Source organism: Rhamphochromis longiceps, linkage group LG7 (genome assembly GCF_057381845.1).
Source record: "Rhamphochromis longiceps isolate RC_006_pf linkage group LG7, R_longiceps_female_GT1.1, whole genome shotgun sequence".
Classification (NCBI taxonomy): domain Eukaryota; kingdom Metazoa; phylum Chordata; class Actinopteri; order Cichliformes; family Cichlidae; genus Rhamphochromis; species Rhamphochromis longiceps.
Window position 1 is genome coordinate 36,980,545 of NC_140563.1, and position 22,116 is coordinate 37,002,660.

At 39.1% G+C, this 22,116-nt stretch overlaps 1 protein-coding gene across 1 annotated transcript in view; it reads right to left on the bottom strand.

The window, feature by feature from the left end:
* LOC146665791 (putative flavin-containing monoamine oxidase A) overlaps positions 1–22,116 on the bottom strand; it is a 53,048-nt gene that overhangs the window by 24,331 nt on the left and 6,601 nt on the right. Inside the window, exons 4-8 of the mRNA XM_085411216.1 lie at positions 21,686–21,800; positions 20,935–21,092; positions 19,953–20,042; positions 13,975–14,059; positions 7,819–7,919 (exon numbers count right to left, since the gene is read on the bottom strand). Of these exons, the coding sequence (XP_085267342.1) occupies positions 7,819–7,919; positions 13,975–14,059; positions 19,953–20,042; positions 20,935–21,092; positions 21,686–21,800 (549 nt within the window). The remainder of the gene's footprint in view (positions 1–7,818; positions 7,920–13,974; positions 14,060–19,952; positions 20,043–20,934; positions 21,093–21,685; positions 21,801–22,116) is intronic.

Consider the following 22,116-nt stretch of genomic DNA (forward strand, 5'->3'; position numbering starts at 1 on the left):
TCGCCCAGTGCGTGGGGGTGGACGGCGTCAACGCGTTAACGAGCTAACTGCGCTAACGCAGTAGTTCCCACCCATGTAATTGAGCATTGCGTGGCACATCCGACATATTGTTTTACTTTTGTCCATGACGCGCTTACCTTCAGGGTCATACGTCACATGAAGACCAAAATAGTTCCAAAGGCCAGATCTGAATGAGGGTGGGGGAGCTGGATCCTTAGCTTCCTGTCTGACAGACGCCAAGTGGTCAGACTGGGCAGCATCACCTCATCCCCGTCACACTGAACACTGGTGCTCCACAGGGGTGTGTACTGAGCCCTCTCCTATACTCACTCTACACCTACGACTGCACAGCCACTAACAACTCCAACATCATTGTGAAGTTTGCGGACGACACTACAGTGGTGGGTCTTATCACCAACAGTGATGAGACAGCTTACAGGGAGGAGGTCAGCGCCCTGACCCACTGGTGTCAAGACAACCATCTCACCCTCAACGTCGCAAAGACAAAGGAGTTGATAGTGGACTTCCGGAGGTGCAGAGAAGTACACACCCCCATCACCATCAGCGGCGCTGCTGTGGAGAGAGTGAGCAGCTTCCGGTTCCTTGGTGTACATCTGGCTGAGGATCTTACGTGGTCAGTACACACAAACAAAACAGTGAAGAAGGCGCAGCAGCGCCTCTTCTTTCTCAGGAGACTGAAAAGATTCGGCATGAGCCCCCGCATCCTCAGGACCTTCTATCACTGTGCCATTGAGAGCATCCTCACTGGATGCATCACCACCTGGTATGGCAACAGCACCGCCTACAACTGCAAAGCTCTCCAGCGAGTAGTGCGGTGCTCTGAACGGATAATTGGAGGTGAGCTTCCCTCCCTCCAAGACATCTACAGGAAGCGGTGCCTGAGGAAAGCGGGGAGGATCATCAAGGACTCCAGTCACCCCAGCCATAAACTGTTCAGACTACTTCCATCAGGAAGGAGGTTCTGCAGCATCCGGTCCCGTACCAGCAGACTGAGAGACAGCTTCTTCCACCAGGCCATCAGACTGCTGAACACGTCATAGACACCTCAGCTTCACTACTGGAACTTTAACATTATGCACTCCATACTGTACAGTAATGCCACTGTTTTGCACATGTCTCACTCTGTATATTTTATTTTATTTATTTTATATATTTTATTTATTGTTTACTCTATTTAATTTGTAAAATATGTGTACACACACACACACACACACACACACACACACACACACACACACGTAGAAAAATATTTAGTATACACATCCAGAAATGCATATACTATTATATATTGTACATATATTTATTAGTTTCAGATGTAGCCATTCTTGTATTTTGCCTGTTTATGTTATTGTATTTTGCACAACTCTGTTGCTTGTGAAGCTCGCACACAAGAATTTCACTCACATGTGCTGTACCAATGTACCTGCACATGTGATGTGACAATAAAAGTGATTTGATTTGATTTGATTTGGAGGTTGTGCTATGTGTTGGAAAATACTAGGTGAATCAGGTGTTTTTGCTGCAATCAGGTTTGATTTCCAAATCCCAGAGTAGCACAGGTGAGTGGAAATTCAGCTGTTTGGTTTTTGTTTTTCCCTATAAAACCTGCAAAAAAATGTTTAATTACTACTCCCAAAAAATAAATAAATAAATAATGCAAACCAGATTTAACCAGAAATTGGCTAAAATAAAGTGCAGAAATGAAATGGAACACTAGAACCGCGGATTTAGATGTTCAAAATACTAAAAACAACCATTAAGGTCAACAACAGAGGTATTTTGTAGGGAAAATTAGATAGTTTTGTCGCTCACCAAGTTGTTAAAGAGCATTTTCACGTTGACATTAGAGCAGGATGAAAGTAGTTGCACATACACATGTAAGACCACACAACGGTAGTGTTAAAACATCTGATAAAGCAAATGGGTGCACCTACACCACGGGAATGTTGTTTTTTGTACTTTTATACATGAATAGTCAGAGGCAGCTGGCAGCCAAATTAGGCACAAGGCATCCTTTGGTGTCTATGTCTTGACCCACCAGCCGTGATAATACTGTGCACAAAGAAATAATGGTGCTCTTTTCAAGAGCTACAAACAATGAACTTTGTTTCTCGTGATGATTTGTTTCCCTTCCATTCACGTATACTCTTATTTTCTTCAGCCTGTCAGGGAAATGTATATGCTTTACATCTATTATATTTAACCTTTTTAAACATGTATATCTCAGACATATGACTCATGGCTCCTGGGCTACAACTCATGATCGTAATTGATAAAAGTAAGGTCTCCATACATCTGAGACTATAGAATTTCTGCAGATGCACAGGAGCAGAGTAAAAATGACACCATATTGTCTATCAGTGAGCAGTTTTTCCATGTGTTTATTGGAATCTTAGTGCATCTTGCCAAGACACTGATCAAATAAATGTTTGCATGAGCACAAATTGTTTTATGTTCTGTACAGCTGACAATTTCAGTTACTTAACAAGGCACAGAAGCATTTTGTTAATTAACTGTGGTGTTGTAGTGGAAGTGCAAAATGGATTAGATTACACAAATCAAATTTCATGTGCTCGAAGCTTTTTGTACAGATTGTTGTCAGATTGATGTATAAATGTGTCAAGTTAGTTATTTGCTGTCTGATAAAGACTTCTGCTTACCAAATAAATATTTTTAAACTTTTTCTACACCGGAAACTGCAATTTGTTTTGTTATTGATATACAAGTTTTGTCTGCAATTAAAATCAGCTGTTAATTTCCCCACATGTCACTGTAACATATGATATTTTCTTAATCAAGCAAAGTGCAGACTTATAAAGAACCCCCTTGTGGATTCTAACATTTATTTTAAATTTATAATTAATTAAGACTAAGCAACGCTTTTTTGAATCCGGTGACAAGGCAGGGAAACTTCTGGCTTATCAAGCCAGTGCCGAAGGAACCTCCAAGCTAATCCCAAAGGTCAAGTCTGCTGCTGGTGACATAATATTGGACCCAGAGGGAATTAATGAAGTATTTGTAAGTTTCTATTCCAATCTGTACACTTCAAGCTCTCCCCCTCTATCAGAAGAAACTCTCCAAAATATACATTTTCCAAGAATAGATAGATCTGACGAAGGGATTAGGGGGACCTATTACTGTAGTAGAGGTACAAGAAGCCATTAAATCCTTAAACACAGGTAAATCGCCGGGCCCTGACAGTTACTCTGCAGAATACTATAAAGTCAATTCTGATCTTATGGCACCGTTGTTGAAAGATATGTATAATGAAGCCTTTTCAAAATGTCAATTACCCAAGACTTTGTCCGAAGCTACTATTTGTTTAATCTTGAAAAAGGACAAGGATCCTCTGTTGTGCAGCAGTTACAGACCAATTTCTCTTTTAAATATTGATTTTACAATACTATCTAAAATCCTCGCACTTAGGCTACAACGTGTTCTGTAACAAATTATCGCCTCTGACCAGACGGGATTTATGGCCGGCAGGCAATCAATAGGACAATTCAAGACGCCTCTTGAATATTATCCATACATCGTGCAACTCTATTCCAGAGGTTGTGGTATCTCTTGACACGGAGAAAGCTTTCGACCGCGTCGAGTGGAGCTATGAGGTGATGGATAGGTTTGGCTTAGGGGCTGACTTTATTCTCTGGGTTAAGCTACTATATTCCTCGCCATCCACCTGTATTCGTACTAACAACAACTTGTCTTTGCCTTTTCCACTTGAGAGGGGCACTAGGCAAGGGTCCCCTCTCTCACCCCTCCTATTCGCCATTGCTATCGAGCCTCTTGCAATATGGCTGCGTTTAGAGGATAGATTTAAAGGCATTACAAGGTGTGGTGTGACTCACAAACTCTCCCTTTATGCAGATGACTTGCTCCTGTACATTTCTGACCCTCTAAACTCATTCCCGGTGCTTTTTGACATACTGGACCAATATGGTACACTGTCAGGATATAAGGTCAATTATCAAAAAAGCGAGTTGCAACCCCTCAATTCCCTGGCCAGAGCTCTTCCCCACTCAATAGTGCCTTTTAAGTGGACAGAAACCGGATTTAGATATTTGGGGTTTTTTATTTCCTCTTCTATACATAAAATGATGAGGGAGAATTTTCTATCCCTACTAGAAAATGTTGGGAAAGATTGTGACCACTGGACTTCTCTACCATTGTCAGTGGCAGGGAGAGTTAACCTGATAAAGATGAGTGTCCTCCCAAAATTCTTGTATCTTTTTCAACATGTTCCGATTCTTCTTACCAAGGCATTTTTTGACAAGTTAGAAAAGATTCTGTCACATTTCATACAGTGGGGTAAAAAAGTATTTAGTCAGCCACCGATTGTGCACAATTTAATAATTTGCACCAGAGGTACACTTCAACTGTGAGAGACAGAATGTGAAAAAAAAATCCATGAATTCACATGGTAGGATTTGTAAAGAATTTATTCGTAAATCAGGGTGGAAAATAAGTATTTGGTCACCTCAAACAAGGAAAATCTCTGGCTCTCACAGACCTGTAACGTCTTCTGTAAGAAGCTTTTCTGTCCCCCACTCGTTACCTGTATGAATGGCACCTGTTTGAACTCATCATCTGTATAAAAGACACCTGTCCACAGCCTCAAACAGTCAGACTCCAAACTCCACCATGGCCAAGACCAAAGAGCTTTCGAAGGACACCAGGAAAAGTATTGTAGACCTGCACCAGACTGGGAAGAGTGAATCTACAATAGGCAAGCAGCTTGGTGTGAAAAAATCAACTGTGGGAGCAATCATCAGAAAATGGAAGACATACAAGACCACTGATAATCTCCCTCGATCTGGGGCTCCACGCAAGATCTCATCCCGTGGGGTCAAAATGATCATGAGAACGGTGAGCAAAGATCCCAGAACCACACGGGGGGACCTGGTGAATGACCTGCAGAGAGCTGGGACCAAAGTAACAAAGGTCACCATCAGTAACACACTACAACGGCAGGGAATCAAATCCCGCAGTGCCAGACGTGTTCCGCTGCTGAAGCCAGTGCATGTCCAGGCCCGTCTGAAGTTTGCCAGAGAGCACATGGATGATACAGCAGAGGATTGGGAGAATGTCATGTGGTCAGATGAAACCAAAGTAGAACTTTTTGGTATAAACTCAACTCGTCGTGTTTGGAGGAAGAAGAATACTGAGTTGCATCCCAAGAACACCATACCTACTGTGAAGCATGGGGGTGGAAACATCATGCTATGGGGCTGTTTTTCTGCCAAGGGGACAGGACGACTGATCCGTGTTAAGGACAGAATGAATGGGGCCATGTATCATGAGATTTTGAGCCAAAACCTCCTTCCATCAGTGAGAACTTTGAAGATGAAACGAGGCTGGGTCTTCCAACATGACAATGATCCAAAACACACCGCCCGGGCAACAAAGGAGTGGCTCCGTAAGAAGCATTTGAAAGTCCTGGAGTGGCCTAGCCAGTCTCTAGACCTCAACCCCATAGAAAATCTGTGGCGGGAGTTGAAAGTCCGTGTTGCTCGGCGACAGCCCCAAAACATCACTGCTCTAGAGAAGATCTGCATGGAGGAATGGGCCAAAATAGCAGCTACTGTGTGTGCAAACCTGGTAAAGACCTATAGTAAACGTTTGACCTCTGTTATTGCCAACAAAGGTTATGTTACAAAGTATTGAGTTGTATTTTTGTTATTGACCAAATACTTATTTTCCACCCTGATTTATGAATAAATTCTTTACAAATCCTACCATGTGAATTCATGGATTTTTTTTTTTTCACATTCTGTCTCTCACAGTTGAAGTGTTCCTCTGGTGCAAATTACTGACCTCTGTCATCATTTTAGGTGGGGGAACTTGCACAATCGGTGGCTGACTAAATACTTTTTTGCCCCACTGTATGAGGAGGGAAACAAGCTAGAATTCGCAAGTCTATTCTTCAGTCCTCTAAAAGTGACGGTGGTCTTGGTCTGCCCAATTTTAGACACTACTATTAGGCAGCTAACATACAAAAACTTTTACATTGGGTTCATAACGACCCCCCTGCAACAGTCTGGGTACAAATGGAAACTGCATCTAGCTGTTACTCATTATCATCAATACTCAGCTCACCACTCCCTTTTTCTCCAACCTTTATTGGAGATAATCCAAATGCTTTGAAATTGATTCACTCGTCCTCAATTTGTGCTCGCCATGCTTTGATTCAGTGCAAGGTGGTCTATAAAGTACACTATAGAAACGCAAAATTATCTAAAATCTATCCAACCATCAGTGATGCCTGTAGCAGATGCGGACTATCGCCTGCCAACCATGTCCACAAGTTTTGGTCTTGTTCGAAATGGAGTGCATTTTGGAGGAATATATTCGACACACTTAGCCAAGCATATGGCCAGACTGTCCTTCCTAACCCACTCTCCACAATTTTTGGCATTCCTCCTGACTTGAACTTATCTGGTCCCCTCAAACAGGCCCTAGCCTTTACCACTTTACTGGCCTGGAGGCTTATTCTGTTGAAGTGGAAGCTTCCCCACCCCCCAACTCATGATCATTGGGTGAGAGATGTACTCTTTAACTTAAAGTTGGAAAAACTTAGATTCTCTCTAAAAGGTTCTATTAGGGAATTTAACAAAATCTGGAAATCATTTCTCTTGCTGGTGGACACCATTACTTTACTTCCTGAGTCTGAAGTGAACTGAGCGAAGCTACATTATAATGTTTTTTTTTTTTGTTTTTTTTTGTTTTGTCTTTTTTAAATCTTACTTATACCTTATCTATTTCTTTTTCCTTTTGTTTTGTTTGGTACTTTCTCTGCTTTTGTTTTCTCTTTTTTTGCTTTGCTTGATTTTGTTTGTTTGTTTGGTTGCGGGGGGGGGGGGGGGGGGGGTTATGCTTGTTATGTGTATGGGTCCTGAGATGTTGTTTTTGTTTTTTTTGTGTGTGTGGGCAGAGACTGGTTCTCTGCGGTGTTTTGTCTAGTGTGGACCTGGTAGGGGGAGAATTCGGGTTGGGGGGTTGGAGGGTATAATGGACATACCACTGTTCTGAAATCAAGATTGACTTAGCTGTTGCTAACTTTGTATGTCATTGTTGAAATCAATAAAACAAAGTTGTAACAATATTTTTCCTTCCCACGATAGGCCGACGGGCAGGGCAGAGATAGATCTTGGTAGCCCGACTGGAAAAATCACTAGGCCCGGGACGTCGGGCTAGCAATTTTGTGAGCCCTGTATCTGATTGAGGAATCACTCATCTTTGGAAAAGAGAGTTTATTACAGAGAAATGGCTCTTTCCAAAATAAAAGATATACTATACGCTTCTTCTGGGCTATATTCTCAGCAGCATATTAAACATATCAGGTCCCCATAAGGAGAATCATGTGCTAACGGCTGTCTAAATAACTCGGGTAAAGTTTGTAGCATGCGTGCTTGTTGTTTGTCGGCTCAACACAGACAGCATAGAAGGAAAGTTGATAAAATAAATTACAAATTTTGTATTGTTCGATACATATGCGTACCGAACTGAAAGCACTGTATCGAACGGTTCAATATCGATACAAATATCGTTGCACCCCTAATATATAGTCACATAAAACCTTTTTAATCTACAACCAACTTCATTATCGACCATAGCCAATCAGTCTTAAATGTGGTAACTACCAAATTAATTGGAGTGAATTATATGTAACTTTGGCCCAACAGATTTGAAGGGAAAAGAGTTATCATTTAAAACAAATGCTTCTTGATTAGATCATCATAACCTTAATCATATAAACATTGCTTCTGTGTGTTCTTGTTTTTTTTTTCTACTTACCATTTTGTAGGTAATAATGAATTTTATCATATGACCCACAGGCATGTTCTGAGTAAGGAATTCTCTCTGGCTGGGCAGGGCTGGTTGGTAGTTGATCTTTGCTGGTGGGAAAACAAAGGTAAACCATGAATCTTAATCTGGACTAGTACTTAAATAAACAGAGTGGTTTTCATATCTATTTTAGCACTTAAAGTATTTTTATTCCAAGCCTTATTCACTCACACATTCATAGAGTTGCTTTTTTTCTATGTCCTAATGCTTTCAACTTGATATTCACACACTCACACTGCATCATTTTGCCATGCAGGCTAGAGGAGCTGGGGATTGAACCACCAACCTTCTGATTGGTAGACAGCCTGTTCTACCTCCTTACTGACAGATGCCCCAAAAACTGCCCTCTAGTGCATCACCTTCACTAATCTTACTTCATGCGCTTTACTATAAACCATACTATAACACATAGGACTAGTCTACTTTTTTTATTTTTTTTATTTTGAAACACAGCGTAAAGGAACTAAAGTTAAGACAGAACTCAGGAGCTAATCCTTCTATTGATCAGGCTTTATCTTTAATCACTGACTAGCATTAATGACCTTCTAAATAAATTGCCATGACCTACTGCAACTCTCTCTGCTGCTTGGCTTCAGAGTACTAATCACAGTGCTTACATCTGTTAAAGCTCAATCTCACTGATGTGAAGGCAGTCAAGTAACTTCATCAGTACTGTTAGAGTTAGCGTATGTCACGCATAAAGAGAAGGCAAGCTGTTTCTGTGCTTGTCCTGGCAAGTGTACCAACATCTGGCTAGAAGCCAGGCTTTTAACGAATGAACCACTGGAAGATGTGAAACATCATTTTGAAACCGTCAAGGGCCTGTCAGCAACCTCAAAATAATGCCCTCAATGCAGAACAAAATTTATGATCTTGAAGCAGTATAATTGAAAAACAGTGACATGATAAGTGGCTCAAAACTAATTTGACATGGGCACCTAGACATTCAATTGACGGCACTGTACACATGACATAAGACCTGTCAAGTGGTATCTATCCATAATACTATTTTTGACACCATGCATTGCTAAGTTGATGGCAAGGGATGTCTTTTACCACATTTCTGTCAGACAGCTGTTGAATTGCAGATAAGTAAATACATGCACTGGCATCTCACGCTTTTGAACACAAAAGTGCAGTGAAATCATCCGCTCATAAATATGCTAATCTGTTGTGACACTTTTGTGGAACTTTGCTACCGCAACTCAAAATCACAGTCAAATCAAGGCGACATAGGTAAAAGTATAAAACAGGAACAATGCAATGGCAATTTATGCACTTACATAAACATGAGCGAGTGCGAGCAAATTTTCCTATTTGAGACAGCCATCAGCTGTTTGCAGCAGAAAGAAAAATAACACTGTTGTCTTATCTTTTTAAGGTATCCGATAATTTCTGTTCTTTTTACTGTTGAGGTCCCCTTGTTTTTGGCATCTTCTGAAAAGGTGGGTTAAATCATAAAGCTTTGAGAGCACAGATTTCAGTATATACACAGGATAAATACTGATGATTTTCCCTGTCTGATATAAAAGTGGAAAAGCCACTTTGACAATAACAAAATATCCTTCACTCTAGAGCATTTAATTACTAAATAAATGGGTTTACTTAAGGCAATGATAGTCTCTTGGTTCCTCACTGGGTCCAACACTCAAGGGCTGACAGTATTTTTAGTTTTGATCGGATAGTCATTGTCCTCACATTATCATTTCTATTTGACTGCATGGACCTTTTAAAATTTGACATGTGTTACATCTATTCAGTGATTTTTTGCATTACACTGTCATCTATGCAAAACAGTGGCAAGTTCAAGAGCATCTCATAGCGTCCAAGCTATCTGCACAAATTTTTGTTCCTGACCCTTAATACTCTGACATCTGAGGATACTGCTTCCCCTCTGAGTGGTTTCCTTTCAATTTTTCATCGTCATTCTGTCTGTCTTCATTTCATGTCCTTCCTTTTAAAAAAATTCTGGCATTTGATCCTCTCTGACTTAATTTTTGTGAATGCACTCCTGGACAACAGTAACCACACTTTCTCAATTTCTTCGGGATGTGACCTGCAAGTCACATCTGCGGTTGCCTTCGGCAACTAAGGCCTCAAAATTTCCATTACTTTTTCATTCTGAATTTTTAGCACAGCATACGGTACTGGCACTTTCAGTGTCTTTGACTGTTAGAAGGATGAGGAAAGTGAAACTTGAAAAGCCACTCAAATCAAGACATAACATCAAAGGGGTGATGATTCAGAGATGCAGCTTCTGAATGGCAATTTATGAGGAGTGGTGCAAAAAAAAATCTTTTAAAAAGTATGAAAACTTCCGGCTGTCTTTTTGTAAGCTGTAAAAGATAATCATTTCCATCCTCACAAAAACAACAGAGCAGTCCACAGCGTAAGCCTCAGCAACCTGCTGTGGAGAAAAGGGAAAAAAAAATAGTGACACACACACCTTCTTGCCAGGTAACTGGCTAAGATAATTGCATCTGAAAATAGAAAAATAAATTAATGTGTCAGCTGTTTGATTGAAACAAAGGAGGAAAAAATCACAGTTCTGGCCATAATCCTGGGGAGGTATCCATACCCAGAGCTAATTTAAAAGATACAGGTAATAATGACAAATGAATACCAAAGAAATAGCAGTCGCTACTTACTATCATAAATCTGTAAGGCCATTAGAGATGGGCAGCACTCTTCATCAACCACTTAAACAAAATGTTAAAGATGGAGGTCTGTATCTATGGCCATGTTACAGCACAGACCCTTTATTGAATTACCTATGCATCCCCTTGACACTTATTGAAATTGAAGGCGCAGTAGTCGACATATACACCCTCCCCCATCCATACCTACACCACTGTTCGAGGTTTGCTGTTGGTCTAAGCAAAAGTGGACTTGAGGACAATGACCTCTGAGTCCAAAGCAATTTGTTTACTAATTAATTTAACTATGCTTTGATATTGAATGACTTTTAATTGCTTCTGAATACCTGACTGTAATCTTGACTACTAATTTTAGTGCCAGGAAACCATGCCTTACAGTTTTCTGAATAGAAATGAGAATCTAATTAAGACATACTTTTATGCAGTAATCTCTTATCTGGGCAACAACTTCTTGATATTTCGTATTACTGTTTGACTGCACAACTATTACTACAGGGCTGTTCAGGGCAACTACAGTATTGTGTTGTTTGCTGATGTTATCCCATCATACCTTTAAAATGCATACTATGCAGTGCCCATACAGACAAGTTTTATCTATTATTTATTGTAGCACTGAATATTTTACCACCACAATAAAGGCATGGCAGCTGAAAATGCTCAGAAATGAAGAATGGCATGTTTGAGATGAGGAGATATCATTTTAAAAAAAAAAAAAACAAACCTATTTGATTATACTGTATCGGTTAAATACAATCAAGCTACACTGACTGCACACACAGTGCATTAAAGCCTCAGTGACCATTTCTATTTGTTTGGATGCAAAGGACTAACCACAGCTTTTTAATGATCAGGTTTAACCCCCCAAAAATGTAGTTTGTTAAATGGTCACTTCAGACCCTTTTTTTTTTTTATATCATCATTTTTATCTTTCAAAAACTAACATCCCTACTGACCTAAAAAAAAAAACAAAACAAAACAAAAAAAAAACAGTAACGATCAATCTCCAATGACAAAAGCTCATATCGACCATGGTTTAGCCTTCCAGGAGACCAAATTTTCCATAGCAATTATCCATTGGTCAATGAAGGTTTGCAAATTATAGCTATGATTGTTTGTTCTTCAACACTTGCTATATTACTCATCAGGAGAGATGTAAAATATAAAGAGAGAGTGAAATTTATTTCCACTGAGTTTAAACTCAGCAAGATAAAAATCACAGTGCGTTAATTATCATCACAATCACTTTAGCTCCCACTTCATGTTTAATCCCTAAATTAGGCTCCATTAGTTTCATTCACAGCACAGCAGATACTGACCTAGAATCCTGACTCATGCAGTGTAAGTTGTCAAAATCATTGCTAATGCACTGTTTACCCATTTTTCTACTAGTGTAAACCAGACCTGAATGGCACATTTCCTCACCATTGCCCAAGCCTCTTCTAATTAGAGCAGCTCCTCCTGCACGAGATATGCATCCCACTATACTCAGGTACTGTGAGTTTGCAGTCTTTGAGAACTTTAGCTTCACCGCTTTCAAAATAAATACACACAGACAAGCCCACACAAACGCGTGCACTCACAGCATGTTCTACTAAGAGCTTCCTGAAATGAGAAACAGTAATACGGTGTGAAACTAAATGCTAATTTAGCAGCTGCAAAGCTCTCTGTAACTGTTGCTGAATATTGGATGGTATGCTTAATTGCATTATATTAAAAAACAAACAAACAAACAAACAGAAATTTGAAAATGCTTTTCAGGATTTTTATCTTAATCGTATCTAGTCTCAGATTCTATAAACATACTAACCTATAAACTATTTGCCAAGAAAAACATCCAAATATTTTGCATGTCCACATTTCAAAATTAACACATGGCAACAGATCCTAATTCCACATTCATCATTTTCATGCATAGCAATCTCAATATGCCGTGTGACAAAACAGTTCATAAATCATGAACATGAGTGAAAGAAGGGCTATCAAAAAGAAAAAAAACCTGACGGGACTCATTACAAAAGATGGATGGATGAACAGGGAGGTAAATACAGGAGCCAGGAACAGGTCTAAGATGATGTATTAGAAAACAAATCCTGGTGTGTGTGAATATAGTGGCACATCTTGATGCCAGGCATCCTGTAGACTCGGGAAGTTTGGGGGGTTTTCACATTTTGTAACCAGCTGCCCATTACTCCAGTGACTTTACAATTCGATTGAAATGTCAGCACCAAAAATCTGTAAAAGAGACAGGTGCTGTGCATACAGCAAATATAATTTTAGACTTCAGCCGTCAAAGAGAGACTTGGTATCATTTCGTCTTTATCGTCAATCCCACCTGGCTTGTTCTTTCTCACACCCACAAATCACAAAGCTGCCCAGGTTTACCCAGTTCCCAGAAAATTCAACCTGAAACATGTCACAAAGAGGACTTTAAGCTGCAAACCTTTGTTAAATTTACACCCAACTTCTTTTGGGAGAGATGTCGTCTCAATCACTGGGTTGACTTTGGCTTTCAAGAGTCCCTGTCAACCTCCCCACACTGATTTAGGGCCAAAGTGTGACACTGCCAGAGCAATCCATGCTGCATAATTCAACATTGCTCTCAGACCTGTCTCATTAAGGATCCTGGCTTTGGTCCATGGCTCTGACTATGAGGCTTTGAGTGACAGATCTTTTGCCAGCTTAGTACAAATAGGAACAGACTCAGTATAAGCCTGCACTTCGGATTTAGCTTCAGCCCTTTCCAAACCTGGCAAAACCAAGTGTGCTTCCAGTCACAACTTCAACCTGCATCAACTCCACCCTTGGTGTGTGTCCTACACATGACAAGCACCAGCTGGAAGGCAGAAATCAAATCCAAATCCCAATCAACATCAACACAATTTTCTACTGTAGCTGATTAGATGCTGGGGTGCAGGTATCTCTATTTCCATATGAGGAAAATAAATCAAGGGTTGAGAAAAATCCCCATATATTGTCAGACAGCCACGAGTAAACAAATCACCTGTCTGTAAAAATAATTTTATAGCATTGCTTTCCTTTGAATTTTGGTTCAGCTAAAGCTTATTACAAACAGTCCAAAATATGTAAAGCACTCCCTGCTTTGGTAACTTGAATTTAGAAAGGTTGGTAATGGCATCTTTGCCACTTTCAACTTCCCACAGCTTTCAGTTGTAAGTCATGTTAGACTCCAGTTAAAGTTTTGGCTTTAACATTTGCTGTGGTTCAGAATCTAATCCAGGCAGTCCATGAGCTGGAGACCTGAGTGTACTTCAGCCAAAGTGGCTGCCACACTCTAGAGCTGAAGAAGATTTAGGAAAATCATAGATTTATCTGCATGGATGGACAGTTTGCCACATTTGACAGACAGATGAGTGAGAAGGATATTTGCCTTCTGCATCACTGAGAATTTCATTTAGCAAGTTGACAGTGGTGGGAGACGCACACTGACCTGCCAAATGAGGGGGGCAGGTGACAATCACAGCTCTGCACAAGAAGGTGTCTGTAGCAGTCATCACCCTGGCCCACTCAGCATCCTGTTTAAACACAAACAGGAATACAGTTTTATTTTAAAAACTAAATTTCATTTTGTTTGATATGGTAGAGCTGTTTTAGGTTACTTCTTTGATCGATTTTGGATATAATTTATTACCAATACAGTATACACAAAATGAAGTTCCTTGCCCTCAGTTGTTTGTCCCTTTGTTCTGTTGAATTACCTTTTTTCCCCACCACGGTTAAATTCTGGGGTTTTGTTTTCCATTAAGCCACATTATATAATCATCTTGTTATATATGTGTTGTATATATTTGTTACATTAAGTGAACCGTAGTCCTTGGAGAATGAGTTATGAGGAGAGTTGTTAAATGATAAATCATATTTACTTGTCTGTGTTCATTAAGTATTCCACGAATGTGCTTTTAGAGATCTTTTTAAATGAAGAAAAGTCTGGATTACACAGAGTGGTCAGTGAGACTAGAAATACAGTATATAAAAGCATGTACATTACATTACAGCACATTAAAAGAAAATCCTGTAGTAAGGGGGTTGTGGTAATTCTTCTGTCTTGTTTTTGGTCTATTTCTATTTATTTCACAGCTGATCATTGCAAAGTTGCTTTGAGTAGTTAGCTCTATCCTCATAGTCTAATGGTATTGGCCATTCCCAGCATCATGATAATGGCAGAGTACCCCCTCTGCCATTATCGATGTAGTCATCATGATGATGTTAATCACATGCTATAGTTTCACTCACCAGTCTCAGTTTTGATTGAAACAACTTTTAAATGGTGGTTTATGGAGGTAGAGGCAGTGTCAAACTATCAGAAGTAGGAATTTATGTAGACATTTACATCTAAAGATCTGAGATGTAGCTCTTTGTTTTTCACTATTTGGTTTTTTTGCTGTTTCTGTAAGTGGCAGTGACCTTAATTTGCTAGATGTTCACAACTTGGAAAATTGTGGTATTGTGTTAACACAAAGCTTTTATAGAGGTGGTCACACATACTGATTATCAGTTAATCAAATGCTTTTGATTAACAGCACCTGGTTTTTAGTTACCCTCTTAATCCCTAAGAAACCAACAACAACCTTTTATTTGTGGCACTGTTTAAAGCACAGAGTTACAAAGTGCTTCACATTTTGGATAAACATATCGTGTCATATCAAACATATGGTCTTCCATTTATTCCTACATACTTTCACAAGCATAGGTGAAATTAGATGTCAGTTATAGACAAAAATAATAGAATGATGATTAAGGATAAGACAAGCTATTAAAAAGAGTTTTCAGCAGCTTGTAAAAGAAACCACTGATTGTGTAAATCTGATGGGGTACTCCAAAGTTTAGGAGTTGAAACCTCAGCTGTGTGGTTGTCTTTTTCCTTAAAATATAAGACCCAGATCAGATGATTAGAGAGGCTGAGGTCTCAGTAGCTTATATATGCAGGAGCCTGTAGCCATGTTGCGCTTTACATGTTGTTAATAAAAAATTCAGAATGACTCTGAGTTACTTATTGCTTAATGACAGGCTTGGCTAATGATGTGCATACCCCCTGCAGAGTGTTCTCCTCTGGATGTTGTAAAGAGGTCTTTCTTTATCGTGGAGCCATCAAAATGTCCGTGCTATCTTCCTGATGGATTTGTTAGAATGGCTTGTTTCAGTGACATTGAGAGGTCCTTTGACCGCATGCTGTGGGTTCACAGAAACAGTTTTCAAATGCAAATGCCTCACTTGGAATCATCTCCAGACCTCTTTACCTGCTTAATGTATGAAGAAGTAACAAAGTTATAGCCCATACCTCTCCATGAAGCAGCTTTTGAGTCAATTGTCCAATTACATTTGAATCACTGAAAGTCGGTGTCTGCATATAAAAATGACTTTTTTTCTCAGCAGGTAAAGCAATTTTTTTTTTTTCAATCCCTTAAATTGAAGCTGGTCCGATTTTATAACTTCAGATGGCGTCTGATGGAGTCACCAGACACATAAGTTAGAGATAATGGCTGTGCTTTCATTTCAACTGCATTTAGGTGTAAAATAATCATTCTCAGCGAACGTTAGAAAGAACAGAACGTCTGCACTGTGTGAGAAAGAAAAATAACAATGACTTTCACTGGTGCACCTAACTCTCCAGGCAAAGAGGTTGACCTCTAACTGCAAAGCAGTGCTCATGTATTTTTAATCAGTGAGTTTTATTTTAATTTATTTATTAACATTTAATTGTAGGGGGGAAAAAACTAACTGCTTCCTTTCTGATTCAGCATACTCTGATTGACCATTTTTACAAACAGACTTGCAATGACATGAAGCTATAAAAACCAAAAATGGAAGAATTCTTTCACGTTCTTCAGTTAAAATAGCAGTTTTTCAAATATGTGTTTGATTGAACCTCAATTCAACTTGAAATTTTTGACTGTTCAGTGGCAACATTGGGAAATAGGGTAAGGTTACTAAAAAATGCTTTCAGAGGAGGCTGAAGCTTGGCATTTGTTCCTAGTCCTTAGTAGTACTCTTAATTCGTTTGTCTCCATGCTTCGCGAAGGCATAACTCCCAGAGTTACAGCTGGAAAATGTTATAATCAAATGTGAGATTTTGTCACATGCAGTTATTTTCTGATATCTTTTTCTTATTTTTTTGTTTTGTTTTTGGCAAGGCCATATGTCTGTCGGCAAAAGGTTCCTGAGTGTTATCGCAGCCTCACCAAATGGGACATCTCTGTGTGAAGTATTTTGAGCTTCTCATGCCTGTATTTGTTTCCTTTCTGTGCTTTGCTTCATCTTAAGTGAAGTGAAAACTCCCAATTGCCCGTAGCTGTGAATGTCAGTGTGAATGTGTTTGTCTGTCAATACGTGTTAGTGCTTTGATAGGCTGGCAAAATGTCAAGGGTGTGCCCCGTCTTTCACCCAGTCTGTGCTAGTACACGCTATTGCCTTTTTGTGACCATTTACTTCATAAATGATGCAGTTTTACCTTTAGATATTTTCTAAGTAATTAATATTTATCAGGACTGAGTATATTTTTCATTTGATTGTTTTACTTTAGACACTTATTAAAAAAAACCTCTTTCTTGAGCAGCTTTTTAAATTTTTGGTCTATAAGAAGTAAATTTGCAATGAAAGACAACATAATTTAAGATTTTTGTATGTCTGTGAAAATCTTTATAAAAAGATAAATAAAAGTGCAGGTTCCTTTGTTCTTTGGATGTTGGTTACCTTTTATTCCATTCTCAGTAAAGATGATCCCACACTGCTTCAGTTATGTTGAAGTCTAGGCTCTGGGGAGGCCAATCCATGCCTGATTGTGTCCTATTGTGTTTTTCTGTTTACAGTAGATGTGTTTTCACTGCATTGGCAATGTGTTTGGGATTATTTTCATGCTGAAAAGGGATGCCATCGGCAATCACATGTTTTTCAAATGGTGATGTTTTCAGTCCATTCCTTGTGTAAACCAGCTTTTCTGTTCCTTATGAATGGCTTCTTGACACTGCCTCCATTGAGAACTTCTGATGAGGCTTCAGTGAACAGTAGATGGAACACCTGGAGGGCCAGATGCATCTCTCAGGTCCTGTGTCAGGTCTTTGCTGGAATGTTTCCCTATATCTATTAAGAGGGCATGACTTTCAGATGCTGTTCATCTGCTGTAGAGTTTTTTTTTTTAAGGTCTTCCACTTCTTCTCTTGTCTAGCAGTTTTCTAGGTTTTCTAACACTGCAAATCATGCCAGGATTTGTCAGCTAATAAGTCTTTAGGAATAAACTTGTTGGTGCAAAAATACTATTTTATGTCTGTCAAACTGTGTTACATTTGGCATTTTTCATAGTTTCAACAAAAAAAGGGAACAAATTGTATTTTTGCGACAAGCTGCTAGTGTCACAGTGTCTAAAGGTACAATTTAAGATTGGTTCTTTGCTAAGTTGTCTGTTATGTTTAGAGATAACGGTGCAGTGAAATGCTTACACAACTGCTCGTGACCTAAAGAAACAAAAAAAAAATGCTATGAATAAGATAGGAAATAAATGTGAAAATTAAAAAGGGTCAATTTAACTATGAAGGAATAAAATAAAATATAAAAATTAAAGTTAAAAATGAAATGACTGTACAACAACAAATTAGAATGAAGGGTAAATTTAACTGGGAAAGAATAAGATAAAATATAAAAATTAAAGTTAAAAATGAAATGACTGTACAACAACAAATTAGAATGAAGGGTAAATTTAACTGGGAAAGAATAAGATAAAATATATAAATTAAAGTTGAAAATAAAATAAATCACACATGCTATGTGCACTTTCTATGCTTAAATGATTCATGATTACAAGGACTGGACTGGAAAAGCCACCAATCTTCAAAGCAAAAACTTTGAAAGACCTTTACAAAGCCTGGAGAACAATTTTTCAAGACCACTTTGAAAAATGACAAGAAAGTCTGGCTTCTTGGAAGCAAAATCCAAAGAAATGAGGGCTGGTGTGACAAAGTGGATGAGCAGTTGCAATGCTCTCCATTTGTCCCATATGTGTTTACCTTTTTTTTGCACATTATGCACATTATTCTGTTTCTATTTATTTGCTATGATTTGCTATTTGTCAAGTAACATTGCTGCACTCACTATCCCGGGTTTGTTTGTGTAAGCGTTCTATTGCCGGCAAATCAAACATTCTGCAAATTAAGGCAAATACTCAGTTACATGTCTCTCTATATTTTATTATGTTACAGATTAAGTAATTTGTTCATACTTATAATGCTCTTTCTTTTCAGTCTTCATGAGGGTCAGGTGTGGGGAAACGCCTGCCTAGCATTTCCTCATTTTAAAGTCCTGATGATGTCACACGTGACATCAGCAGGTCGAACGAAGTGGAAGTGTTTCTTTGTCCATAGAAATGCTTCCTTTTGTTTGTGTTAAGGTTTAAAGGGACTTGTTGAATCTTTTTCTTTTCCTTAATACAGCCATTTAGTTGTGTAAATGTGCCAATTAGAAGTGTGACGTTTTGTGTCTTTTTAATCATCTGTGTAGAGTTTTAGATCCCTCAGTTCAAGTGAGTGGTACTGCCTTGGCTAATTGAAGGGAAACTGATGGCCCTATTTAAAGCCAGTCTCTACCAGATTCAGATGAGAGAGGAGAGGTGAGCTGTGTTACCAGATCCATGTTCTGTTGAGGTTTGTTAATTGAGTTACTTTGGGGGAAAGTTTTGTTAAGTTACACATTAAATTAAGTTCACTGTAAATAAATTGCTCACGTCTGGAAACCTGAAATGTCTGCGTAGTCTGCTTCCCTACCACCTTCCTTGACGTTCGAGTTTGACTACTTCACAGGTGGATCAGGGTTTCTAGGGAAATGTAAATAAAACACAACTCGAGCAACTGAACTGTAAAAATCACCAAAGAGTGAACTAACTGAACTAACAGAGCATGCAGAACATTTTGGTTACTGCCTGTAAACTGTGGCAACTATGACTCCCAGTCCAGGCAGATAACCGGGTACTAATGAGAGCCGTGATAACTAAGAAAGGTTGAGGGAGCGTGGGGCGTGAAAATGAGAACAAACAGCCCGGAGTGTGGAAAGGCATATATAGTCATCCAACCTGAAGGGGACTATGAGTTGTGGTTCAGAGACGTGAAGTGTTTCTTTTATTTTTGTTTTTGTTCAAAGTAAATATTTGTAGAATATTTATGTCTGCACAGATTTTGTGTCAAAGTTGATGGCTGTAGCTATGGGTGGGTTGTTGTTTTTTGTTTTTTTTCAAACAAGAAAATATATTGATGAGAAGCACTGCATTTACATGGAGCCCTCTTAGTCTCTCAGCTGTGGATAAAGGAGACATTCAAGCAGAACAGACAGGGCCTTCACATGAGACAGCCTGTTTCCCTACTGAGGAAGCTGTTATCTCTGTGTCGCGCCTCATCAATCCCTGAGTGTGTCGTTACTGTACCCTACCTGCCATATGGCTGTCACAGCACAACCCAGCCGGACATTCTTCCATCCAACACGGTCTGCCAGACACTCTGAAAGCTGTTGGGTGCCTCCCTGTGGAGAGGCAGATATTAGACTTCAAGGTGTGCTTAAAAACTATTATTATTAATTAACAAAATACTTGACCCCTGCAAATGATCGATTTTTCTATACATTTCAATTTGCATTGCTCTCAAGTGTATTTCTAGGAAAAGTTTCCTGGTTAGTCTTCATAAGCCAGAAAACTGACTTCAGGTAGGTTTTTTGTTTTGTTTTGGGGGTTTTTGCACCAGTGTAAAACAAAATATGAGCAAATGTTCACAGCTGCTTAAGTAGAGAAAAAAACAACAAAGAAGTGATAATGATACATGCACACAAATAAGTGCTGAGGTCGAGAGGAAGGATAAAATACCACAGGAATAAGTTTCTGTTAAGTTGAAACGCTTTTTTCAGTTCACATTTGGTGCCGTGTCATGTTCAGTGATGCTGCGGTACTCATTCCAGGCCATAGCGAGGATGCAATTAAAAGAAAACAGCTCCAGATGATAACAAGTGCAGGAAGTGTGCTAAAACATAGGTTTAAACATCAAGCACTTTGCACCATTTAGCCAAAGGCCTTCTTTTGTCAATTACTTTTTATGCCCCTTTTTTGGCTCTCAGCCCATTTTTACACATGACCATTGTTGGGAGGGAGAGAAGTTTCTGAAGCAATAACACAAAAATGGATCACACAAGTTTTATGCTTCCAGAGGACTTAAAAAGTGGAAAAATCCAATACAAGACTGCGGCTTTAAATGCGAATCAATATTTCGAGGACAAAGGGAGGCAGTGGGATTTTTGGGACATGGATTGGGAGGTGCTAAGTTTAATAGAAAATAAATAAATAAAAAGGTCAGTGTGGCCTGAAGTTTTGAAAAAGCACTTGTGCCAACAATATTGAGTGTGGGGAATGATAATAGGTATGTACCTTTATCTTGAACTCTTGAGCACAACCTGGAGTGCTCTCCAGCAGCTTCAGTAGCCCTCCAGCAGCTGTAGCATACATCAGGAAGAATAGGAAAGACATCTGGGATGGCTCAATTCCAAAGACAGACCTGCTACACAGCCCGATTTCCTCTTTTAGTTCTGTCATGGAATAATACATACTATAGCCTTCACACATGCGATAATAATACACATTTTCCTACAATGACAGTATAAAATTGTTATGAGCTAACCAACACAGAGTACACTGTCAAAAATTCAGCTTGCTACATGAAAGAGCTACCTGAGAGGATGGTAATTATCACTTCTGCAATTATCCTGTCAAATGTAGATGCCTTTTTTAGTGTTCTCTCAATGAATCTGCCGATGCAGTGAGTCACTTGATTTGGCGTAAAGAATTTAATCATTAATAATCTATGCAGCACCCACAATGCAATATCTTGACAAATGCATGCCAGATTTTCTGACAGGGGAGATTCCCAAAGGATTAAAGCACGGTTCCATGCCACCATTATGCTTGCATGCATCATTGTGAGCAAATTCTTGCACATATTTTATTGGTACATTTATCTGCAGTGGAAACTATTTTCTTTCCTAATCTTGTTTTCTACTTTTTGAAGATGAGATATGAGGAACTCAAACTTGAATCTCTGGAGTCTCACCAGAGGAGCTCGACATGTTTGCTTGAGAAAGATTGAGGCAATGAGAAGGTTAAAGGCACTCTTTAAACTGACCTGCAGTCCAAGCGTGTTTCTCAATGTACGTGTGCAGCGTCATGCTGTCCAGTTCTTCAGCATTTGGAGTCTTTGAGGGATCCTGGACGCATACTGTTGCGCACAGTCTGTCAATCTGAATGCAGAGGAAAATCATCACATCACACCCACACGTGATGGTTCACCACTGTGAACCAAAAGTATCCCATTGATAGAGATAATAACAGAAGAATAGCTCAAGGCTGCCAAATAGGATTTTGCCAGTGCAATTTTCCCCACAGTATATTCTTCCTACTGGTACTCTAACCATTTATCTTGGACTCAAGATTTTCTGGTACTTTGCTATGTGGTAAATGCACTTTTGTCCTATAAATCCAAAAACAGAAAACAAAGTATCATTACCATATTGATTTGAAACTTTTACATTTTTATTGGATAATAAAATTTATTTT